This window comes from Geospiza fortis, unplaced genomic scaffold (genome assembly GCF_000277835.1).
Source record: "Geospiza fortis unplaced genomic scaffold, GeoFor_1.0 scaffold272, whole genome shotgun sequence".
NCBI classification, from domain to species: domain Eukaryota; kingdom Metazoa; phylum Chordata; class Aves; order Passeriformes; family Thraupidae; genus Geospiza; species Geospiza fortis.
Window position 1 is genome coordinate 39,755 of NW_005054818.1, and position 11,252 is coordinate 51,006.

Genomic DNA, 11,252 nt, shown 5'->3' on the forward strand with positions numbered 1-11,252 from the left:
AGGCGCCCCTATAGACTTCCTAGTCCCCACAGACCCCCCAACGCTGTCCTGGGCCCCCCAAAACATCCCACAGACCTCCGGATCGTTAAAGACGCCCCAAAGCCCAAGGGTCCCCCCAACCCCCTTCCTGGACCCCCAATACCTTTCACAGATTTTCCCCAACACTCCTGGAGTCGCCCCAAAAAATCCCATAGACCTCTTCTAGACGCCCTAAAGACACACAGTGCCCTCCCAACCCCTCCCGATTCCCAGCGCTCCTGATAAACTCCCCAAATCCCTTCCTCAGCCTCAGAGCCCCTCCAAACACCCCACAGACCCTCACGGACCCCCTAGAGACACCCAGCACTCCACCAACAGCCCCTCTGGAGCCCCCAGAAGCCCCCAAATGCTCTTGGGGACATTTCGGGGCAGAGGGGATTTGGGGGAATCCTAAAGGTGGGGGAGATAAGGGAGGGAGTTTTGGGGGTCTCCCCACCTCCCTGGTGCAATTTTGGGGTGTCATTGCTTTAATGGCCCCACCATGGGTTGGGGGTGCCCAGGTGGGCATTCCAGGAGGGTCTCGATGGCCCTGGGGGGAGAAGGAGAGCAAATGGGGAGTTAGGGGGACCTGAGGGAGGCACAGGGGCGGGGACCTGAGGGAGGCACAGGGGCGGGGACCTGAGGGAGGCACAGGGGCGGGGACCTGAGGGAGGCACAGGGGCGGGGACCTGAGGGAGGCACAGGGGCGGGGACCTGAGGGAGGCACAGGGGCAGAGCCCTGAAATTTGCGGGCAGGGATGTCCTACCGAAGGCGTCCTCTTACGGCCCGGCGGTGGCATCGCAGCATCCAGAGGAGGGGGTCCCCAAGAGGGCCTGGGGGGGCTGCATGTCATAGGGGGTGGCAGTCCCACAAGTGTTCCCCCAGCCCCACAAGGGACTTCCTGAGCTAGAAATGTCTCCCCAATCCGCAAGTGCCCCCTCAGCCCCTCAAGTGGCCCCCTGACCCACAATTGCCCTCCCCTTCCCCATGAGTGACCGCCCCTGGCCCACAAATGACCACCTTACCCACAGGGGCACCTCTAGGCCCACCAGTGACCCCCTGGCCCCAAAGGGCGCATCCAGGCCCACCAGCGACCCCTCTGACCCACAAATGCCCCCCAGCCCCACAAAGGGACCCTCAATAGCTCCCAGCCTTTGAGTAACTCCCTGGCCAACAAGTGATCCCCATGACCCACAAGTGACCCCATGATGCTCAGGCGACCCCTGTGACCCTCAAGTGGCCCCCATGACCCTCAAAGGCTCCGGTGCCTCACCCAGTGGCTCCTGCCATGGCACCCCCTGGAGGGCATCACGTGCACTGCTCCGGATTGGCTGTGGGGCCTCACGGGGGTCACGTGACCTCAAACCGGGCCCTCCCCGGCGCAGGGGCTCAGGAAGCGCCTCCTTTGCAGGCCGCAGGGCATCCTTCCAATATGGGGCACACCACAGAGCCCCGAGGCAGTCATCTGACCCCCAAAATGGCTCCTGCAGCAAAGGCTCATGGGAGTCTTGCTTCCCACCAGGTGGTGCCCCCTTCCCCTTGTGCAGAGGAGCACAGCAGCTGCTGCTGATTTGCCTCAGGGCATGGTGGGAGTCACGTGACTGTGAGTATAGTGCCCCCTGCAGGGTATCCAGAGAGCTGCTCCTCATTGGCCATAGGGTCTTGTGGGAGTCAGGCGGCCTCCTACATGGATCCTGCTTCAAGGGTTCCTGGGACACAGCGTGGGGTGAAGACGCCCCCTGGTGCTTGCAGAAGTGTCTCCCGATTGGCCATGGCGCCTCAGGTGGGTCACATGACCTCCCCGGTGGTACTCCCTGCAGGGAACCCCGGGGAGCAGCAGAGCCCAGCAGGGCCCTGCCCAGCGGGGGCGTGTCCAGCGCCGGCTCCTCCCCTTGGCACCGCCTCAAGCGCCATTGGACGAGGGGGAGGGGGGGGAGCCAAGCAGAGGCTTCACCCCTTCCGGCCCGCGGGGGCGGGGCCTGAGCAGGGCCTGGCTGGTGAGGGGAGGAGAAGGTTGGGAGGGGCGAGGACCCCCGAAATGCTGACCCTGCACTGACCCCACGGGACTGGTGGTCTCGGGTGAAGTTTGAGGGGCTGCGGGACGCACTTATGGGCACGATGGGGGGTCTGGGGCATCACCTGGGATCGGGTGGGGTAGCTGGGGGTCCCCGAGGCGTTCCTGGGGATCCCCGGGGCACGGGAGGGAATTGCCAGCGGCTTAGAGGTCTGGGGCGGCATTTGGGGGTCTGGGGAGCACTTGGAGTCCGGGACAACACTGAGGGAACGGGGGAACAGACTGGGGCCTCCAGGGGGCACTTGGGGATCCCGAGGGGCACTTGAGGCTAGACTGCTCTCCCACCTCCTTTGCACCAGGCGCTCCGTTCGCTGCTCCAGGCTGAGCTTCTGCGGGAGATATGCGGGAAGTGACGTGGGGCCCTCCCGACCCCCCAAATACCCCCCTCGGTCCCCTCCGGAGCCCTCAGGCCTCACCCGCTCCATCGCCCGCGCTCTCGTTTGGTTTCCCCCAGCGCTCCGAGCTCGGGCACTGATTGGTTCAGGGCAGGGACGGGCGGGCGCTGCGGCCAGCGGGAGGTGGGCTGGTTTTGAGGGTCTCAGAGAGGTTGTTTGGGATTCCCAGGGAAAGGTTTGGGGTGGAAGACGGCTGGTGTGGTTCTGGGCATCCTAGAAAGGATTTGGCGGCGCAGGAGGGTCGAGGGAGTCCCAATGTGGTTTGGGGGGCCCTCGGGGTGGTTAAAGTGGCAGAGAGCTGGGATCCTGCTGACAGAGACCCCCAATCTCCCCATGGACCCTGCAAATCTCCCCTAGGAACTCCAAACCCTCCCAAAGCCCAGCAGGACTCTCTCAGCTCACCTTAAATCCGTAAGCCCGTGCAAGGGAATAATACCAAAACTGGCTGGCAAATAAACTTTCTAACACAATTTGAAGCATTAGAAAGGCGTTCTTTATCTGCACAGAACACACTGAAGGATTTCTCCTTTAATCTGATGTGTGGGGTGAAACTTTGCCACAGGGTATGGTCCTGGAGGGACTATGAACAGGTCTCTGGTGGTCATATTCACGGAATGCTTCCATATTACATGTGACCTTTCCTTGAATGTTTTCCTTGGGCACGTCCAGTTACGTAGCCTGACAAAAGCCCCACTATATTCCTCATTACCTAATTGTCCACTGGCTCCAGCTGTGCTTGTGATCCTCTGTGCATACCTTCACATCCTTTCAGCTTTTTTGCCAGTTAGTCTTTAAGCTCCAATCCAGCACCTTCAGGGCAACTGAAAATTTCTCTTCTCCATGTCACTTATCAGGAGCCCCAAAACCCTTCCAGGGACCCCCATGGCCCCCCAGGGACCTTGTGGTTTGGGAGGTTCAGAGGGCTGAGGGGATCCCTGGGTAGTTTTGGGGGATCCCCAAGTAGTTTTGGGAGTCCCTGGATGGCTTTGGGGGTGGGGTCTCTGTCTCTGGACAGTTTTGAGCATCTCTGTGGAGTTCAGGGTTTCCCCATTTTTATGTCTTCATTTTAAGGCAAAAGCCCTTTAATTCCCCGTTTGTCATTGTCTCTCCTGGCTCCAGGTGTTTTCTTCAGCTTTTTCAGTCATTTGGGCCAGAATTTCCCATACCCTGGAATTCCCTGCTGGGACTTGGGTCATTAATTTTGGGTAAAAAACGTTGGGATTTGGTCTGTCCTTTCCCTGGTGTCACGGGGCAGAGGCTACCATGGGGCAACGATTCTGGGAGTTCAGGGAATTTGGGATGATTGCTGTGGGTCCCACACCTGTCACGACATCCCTGTCACTCACATCTATCAAAGGTCCTGTGGGTTCCACTGCCATCATTTCCCATCCGTGACAGGATCCAGCTGACAGCTCCCAAATTCTCTGGAACTGTGGGTCATGTCCCTCACCCCCATCCTGAAATTCTGCTGAATCTGCCCAAATCTGCATGGTTTGGCTGTGGCTTGAGTATTTTTTATTTGGGTATAAAAGGAGTGACTTTGGAACAAACACTGTGCGTCTGCAGGAGCCCAGGAATTCAAGAGCCAAGGGGCCAGTGAGTAGGGAAGAGTGGGGAGGCTTCATTCCCTGTTTATTCCTGGTTTTCCTTATTGTTTAGTGACAGGCAGAAATTGAGGATTTTTTCTGCCCAAATTTCAGATTTTTTTACCCTTTCCCTTCCCTAGTTTTAGGACTTTTTTCCCTCTTTTCCACAAAAGTTCCATCATTTTTCTTCTAAAATGTTGAGTTTCAAACACTTTTTTCCCCCATTAAAAAAAAAAAAAAAAAAAGCCTATTTCCCCCAAATCTCAGGGGTTTGCCCTTTTTGTGCACTTTTCTTCCAAATTTCAGGGTTTTTTTCCCTCATCATGCCCAAAATTTGGTGGCTTTTTTCTTCCCCTTTTTGAGGCCAAATTGAGCATTTGGGAGGGTTTGTGTGGGACAAGGTGAGTGAAGGTTTTTCCTGGATATTGAGCCCCATTTTGATCCAAGTTTGGAGGATGTTGGGCAAAAAAATGCCCATATACGGAAACTGAAGGGGGCGGGGGGGGAGTTGGGGAAAAATTCTTTCTTTCCATGAAGTTTTAGTGTGGATTTGGTGGAAATGGGTTATTGAGTGGGCATCAGAGGTTGGTGGGAGGGCTGTGTCAGCATTTTTCCCTAGTTTTAGGACTTTTTTCCCTCTTTTCCACAAAAGTTCCATCATTTTTCTTCTAAAATGTTGGGTTTCAAACACTTTTTTCCCCCATTAAAAAAAAAAAAAAAAAAGCCTATTTCCCCCAAATCTCAGGGGTTTGCCCTTTTTGTGCACTTTTCTTCCAAATTTCAGGGTTTTTTTCCCTCATCATGCCCAAAATTTGGTGGCTTTTTTCTTCCCCTTTTTGAGGCCAAATTGAGCATTTGGGAGGGTTTGTGTGGGACAAGGTGAGTGAAGGTTTTTCCTGGATATTGAGCCCCATTTTGATCCAAGTTTGGAGGATGTTGGGCAAAAAAATGCCCATATACGGAAACTGAAGGGGGCGGGGGGGGAGTTGGGGAAAAATTCTTTCTTTCCATGAAGTTTTAGTGTGGATTTGGTGGAAATGGGTTATTGAGTGGGCATCAGAGGTTGGTGGGAGGGCTGTGTCAGCATTTTGACCCCATTTTGACATGAATCCAGGTGATTTTAGTTAAAATTAATCTGATTTTGGAGTGAATCTGATATAGATGGAGAATCTGATGTGGCCTCAAGGTGGGGAGCACAATGGAGGGAGGGATATTTAATCTCTGTTTAATTCCATTTTGACCAAAAGTGGGCGATTGGGAGAAAAAATATTTTGACCCAAAGTGGGAGAATTTGGGAAGAAAAACAGTTTTGATCCAAACTTGGGGAATTTTGGACAAAATTTTTACAGTTTGGGGTGGATTTGGGGGCAGTGGGGGCCAAAATAAGCCCCAGGAGGTTTCCGTGGGGTGAAAAAAGGCATTTTGGGGTATTAAAGGACATTTTGGCGTGATTTGGGGATGACTTGAGGCTTCTGGAGCCTCCGGGCTCACATGGATTTTTCCCACAAAATAACAGGTTTTAGTGATTTTTGGTGTTTTTTACAGGGGTGGCACAACATGGGATCTGATGGCTCCTCCTTCCCTTCTGTGGTAAATAAAACCCCTGTTTTCCATGCAAAATCCCCAAATTTCTTGGATTTTTTACTTATTTCCAGACTTTTTAGCACAGAAGATGAAATCCTGAATCCCTGGGCTTGTTTTTGCCTGAAAATTCCCTTCTTCCCTAATTCTGCATTTTTCCAACAACCTCTCAGCAACAGATTTGTTATGTTTAACCAAAAATCCCATTTTGAAATATTTTTTTAATCCAAAAGCCTTTATAATCTTCTTTTATTCATTAATGCCTCATTAATTTTCATGGAAAAAAATTCCCTTTTCCCTCACTTTCTACAGAAAACAAAAAAGAGTGCACTTTGTCCTGGTTATTTTTGTTTACTTTTTGGTTTGTTTTTTGGGGTTTTTTTTTGGTGGTTTTTTTTTTAGCTAAAATTCTAGTGATTAGTTTTAGTGTTTTACCAGGACAAAACAACAAGATCTATATGCTGGAATTGTATTTTTTTCCCCAGGGAAAAAAGATCTATTTTTAAAAGGTTTTTTTAAATGAAAATTAAAAAGTCCTTTTATTTGCTCTTTTTTAATAAAAGCAGTTGGTTCTTAAGGAAAAATAACAAAACCCTTTTATTCCTTATTTTCCTGGCTTTTTTCTAATTTTCGTTAAAACCTTTTATCAACCCAATTTTTAGATAGTGTTTTAAATTAAAAGAACTTTTTTATTCCCTTAATATTTTCTCATTTCGTTTTTTTGTATTTAGTTTTATTTTAAAAATTTATTCATTAAGAAAAAAACCCTCTTGAATTCTGTTTTAAGTTTCAGCTATTTTTAAAGAAAAAAACTCACTCTGTTCTAATTCTTAAAATCCCAGTTGCTCATTTCCCTCTTGATTTTCCTTCAAAATCCCCCTTTTAAAAAAAAGCAACTCTTTTTCATGTATTATTTCAGAAGGGCCCCTTTAATCCTATTTTTTATTCATAGTCAAACCTCATTATTCCCTATTTTCCCCCCAAAACACTTAAATTCAATTTTTTTCAGAAAAAATCACCAGAATTATTTTTTTTAATCTACCATCCCCAATTGCCTATTTTTTAAATGAAAAAACCTCTTATGATGGGCTTTTATATATACACCAAGTTTTAATAATTTTTTATCTCATTTTCCTGGTTTTTTCCCCTGACAATCTCAAGAATTCTTTCTTTTTCTTTTGTTTATTTTCTTTTTACTAGGAGAAGATACCCATTCTTTTTAACCTGTTTTGAGGCAAAAAACGGCTATTTTGGTTTTTTGTAGCATTAAAAAAACCTCTGAAAATATTTTTGATCCTTTTAAAATATTTTTTGTTTAATTTTCCTTTTAGATATTTTTAGATATTTTATATATTTTTAATAAATACATTTTATCTTATACCAAATATGTACTATTTTAATTGGCTAATAATAATATTAAATAGTGTAACTTCATAGCATAATATTGATTAATAGGACAATAATTGCTTATCAATACTTATTTATATTTTTATATGTTGTGGATAAATTAATAATATACATTCACTACAATAGTTCCATATGAATGTATAATATAGTCTCCACTGTAATTATATAGAAAACTCAGTGTATTATCTACTCTGGTGTAATTATGTTGTTATTATCATTATTCTTGATTTGCATTTTTTAATAAAAAATTCTGTGAAAATTCAGTATAAAATTATTTTAAAGTTTATGTGGAGATACAAAAGATGTGAACTATAAAAACATGAAATATATTGTCTATTCATATAATAGTGCATTGATTGATATAGCACACTATATTGCTATTATATATAACTATAGTTATTAAGATATAATTATAAATTATAGAATATATATAAATTACTATAAATATAATTATATAATGCAATTAAAGAATAATTTACAATTTAATATGGCATAAAGTTGCATAATATTATATGAATTATATTATGTTATGATATATTATAATGGATTATCTAAAGGGTGGTGATGGACTGAGAGTTGGTGTTCTGAGGGATGGATGTATTGGAAATTTGGTGGGGGGAGGAGGAATGTTTTTGGAAGGTTTTCATTCTTTCTGTGTGTTTCTTTTTACATATAGTTGTAGGTTAATAAAGTTTTCTCTTCTTTATTCCTAAGTTGGAGCCTGCTTTGCTCTATTCCTGATCACATCTCACAGCAGACACCAGAGAGGATGTATTTTCAGGGGGGTACTGGCATTGCGCCAGCCTCAAACCGTGACACCTGGCCATCCTGTAAGTGCTGTGTGATAGCACTCAGTATGAACTGCTCCATTATCTCACCTGGTACTGAGGCCAGGCTAACTGGCCTGTAATTACGAGGATCATCCTTCCTACCTTTTTTGTAAATGGGTGTCACATTGGCCAGTTTCCAATCATCTGGAACCTCGTCAGTGAGCCACAACTCTTGATAAATGATGGAGAGCAGCTTTGTAAGCTCATCTGCCAGCTCCCTCATCACCCTAGGATGGATCCCACCTGGTCCCATTGATTTATAAATATCCACGTGTCCTAGCAGTTCTCTGACTGCCTCTTCTTGGATAAGAAGAGGACCATTCTGCTCCCTGGCACCACCTACCAACCCCTGAGGACACTTGTCTTGAGGACAAGCTGTCTAACCACTGAAGACTGAGGCGAAGAAGGCATTAAGCATTTCCGCCTTTTCCTCATCTTTAGTTACTAGGTTGCCTGATGCAATACAACAGCCTGCCTCATCCAATAAGGAACAGAGGTCGGTTGTACCCTTCCTTTTACCATTAATATATTTGTAAAAACTTTTTTTATTATTTTTAACAGAAGTTGCCAAGTTAAGTTCAAACTGAGCTTTGGCTTCCCTGATTTTTTTTCTACATGCCCTAGCAGCTCCCTTAATACTTCCTGGGAAATCAGTCCCTCCTTTAAAAGATGATACATCTTTTTTTTATTTCTAAGTTCCTTCAAAACTTTGTCGCTCATCCAGACTGGACGTTTGCCTCGTCGACTCATCTTTCGGCACACAGGGCCAGTCTGTTCCTGTGCCTTCAGTGTGCCTCCCACAGTGTCCCCAGTCCCTCCCAGTAGAGCACAGCATCCCCCACATCACCATTTATCCCCATGTGTCCCACTTTCCCCAAACGCATCCCCCAGCAGATCCCCCTTTACCCCAGGGTTGAGAGAGCTCAGGGTCTGTCCTCCCTTTCAGTCTCCCCCAGTATTCCCTGTATTGTCCACAGTCCCTCCCAAGGTATTCGAGTCCTCCCCAAACCTCTCCCACAGCCTTCCCAATCCCTCCAAATTTGTCTCTGTTCCCCCCACAGTGCCTCCCAATGCATCCCAGCTTCTTAGTGGGGGAATTTAGAGTCCTTCCCAGTGTCTCCCTCTGTCTTCACCCGTGTTCCCAGTGTTGCCCAGCAGGTCCCAGTCCCCCCATGGGGGACATGGGGGTGTGTGGGGACATGGCCACATGCTGGGGACATGTTAGTGATCCCCACAGGCACCCATTGGGGATATGAAGGCACATAGGGGATATGGGAGCCATGGGCCCCCTTCCTCCCTCCCTCCCTCACATGAGACCTCATCCCCATTTTTTGGTCATTTTAGGCCACTTTTCCTCACTTTCCACATTTTATCCATGGAAAACAGATCACTGAGACCATCCTGACCTCCTCCTGCTCCCAGTCCTCCACCTGCTGGGGGGCTGGGGGCTTCCAGTGCTGCCCCTTCACTTGTCCCTTCAGCCACACCTGCGGCCTCCATGACAGCACCCACACCTGCATCACACAGCTGGGGCACTGTGCCCTGTCCCCTGCCACTTGCTTCGTCACCTTTGATGGCGTCACCAGGGCCACCCTAGCCACCGGCATCTATGTGGAGGCCAGCGTGTGACCCCTGGGACCCTGTGTGGTTCCAGTTGCTGAGGGAGGTCAGGGATGTTGGGGACCAGCCGGCAGTAGTGGCACTTCACCTCTTCACCCCCCACGGCCTCATCACCATGCGGAAGAACAGGAAGGTCTGGGTAAGTTGTCACCATCCTGGCTGGTACCCAAAAATGTTGTCACCACTGCATGTTGTCACCCTAAATGTCCTTCTGACCTTCATTTTAATTTTAAAAAATCAATATTTTTTTCCCTAATTTCAGACCAGGTACGAGTCCACATGGGTTGTCCCATCCCACCAGCACCACAGGACATTCCTACCTTAATTTTGCCCCAGATTGTTCTATTCTGCTCCCAGTTTCCTGCCAGTGAAGCCTGTGTGCTTAAGAGAGATCCATAAATTGACGCACCCCATAATTTTGACCAAAATTGCTCTTTATTCTTCCAATTTCATGTCAGAGAAGCACCACCATGGGTTGTCACTCATCCTACCCCCACCATGCCTTGATGCATCCCATAATTTTTCCATAAACTCCTTCTTTTCCACCTGGATTCCTCCAACTACCCTTCACCCCTGTATCACCCCAAATCCCCTTTTTTCCCTTAATTCGGTGTTCTCCAGCTCAACGGGGTCCCCACCCCCTGCCCGCGGAGTTCCCGGGACCGTTGACCATCATGGACTCACACACGACCCTCGGATCAGCCAAACCCTAGGATTTCTGGTGGAACTGGGCGCCGCAGGGGTGACGGTGGAGGTGCCCAGGGTAGGGTGGGCACCTGATTGGTCATTTAATCAATACATTTCACCTGATTGGATAATTAACAAGACATCCATTTGTAAACAATCTTATGAGAAAAACAGAAAAAAAACCACCTGCAGGCTGTTTTAATATCTGGCTATCATTGTTTGTCTCCAGCTCCCTACAGCTCCACAGACCAATTCTGGGAAAACTTATCTAGCTTTCTCTCTATCTGGATGTGACCAGGCTGTCACATCCACAATCACCCAGGTGGGTGACACCAGGGGGACACTGGGGGAGGTGGATTTGGGTGTCTTGGGGGTGGCATTAGGGGGAACAGTGCCAAAAAAGGGGAGAAAATAGCCTAAAAAAGAGGGAAAGAATCCCCCCCAAAAAGGGGAAAGAAGGCTCAAAAGATGGAAAAGAGGCCAAAAAGGGGGAAAGGAGTTCCCCAAAAGGGAGAAAAAAGCCCCAAAGAGATGGGAAAGGAGACCAAAAAGAAGGGGAAGAGCCAAAACTGGGGAAAGGACCCCAAAATTCAGGAAAAGAGACTAAAAAAAGGAGCAAGAGCACGGGAAGGGGTGGGGGGGGGGCGTGGGCAGGAAATAACCCCAAAAGATGGGAAAAGAGACCTGTAAATGAGGAAAGGAGCCAATAGAGGAAAAGAACTGAGACAAGTGGAAAAGAGATCAAAAAAGGAGTAAATAGGGAGGAAAAAGGTGGGAAGAACCCCCAAATTAGAATAAAAACTCAAAGGGATGGGAAAAGACACCAAAAATGGGTGAAGGACCCCAAAATGGGGGAAAGAAATATTAAAAAGTGAGCAAGAGCACAAAAAACAGCGAAAAAGACAAAAAAGACACCAGAAACGGGAGAAAGAGCCCCCCACAAAGGGGGGAAGAGGAGTGGCAGAGAAGCACAAGACAAGGTGGGGGAGGGAGGAGTCCAAAACAAGGGAAAAGTGAATAAAAAAGGGGGAAGAGCCTCTCAAACTGGGGAGA

The 11,252-nt window shown here is 47.8% G+C and overlaps 1 protein-coding gene across 1 annotated transcript; it reads right to left on the reverse strand.

The window, feature by feature from the left end:
- Positions 1–1,969: 1,969 nt before the first annotated feature.
- On the reverse strand, positions 1,970–2,533 carry LOC115949152 (vegetative cell wall protein gp1-like). Its single transcript, XM_031065508.1, has 2 exons — positions 2,510–2,533; positions 1,970–2,422 (listed from the first exon to the last, which is right to left on the reverse strand). Exons 1-2 carry the CDS (start codon positions 2,516–2,518, stop codon positions 1,970–1,972), a joined length of 462 nt encoding a protein of 153 aa, XP_030921368.1. The 5' UTR covers positions 2,519–2,533.
- Positions 2,534–11,252: the final 8,719 nt, after the last annotated feature.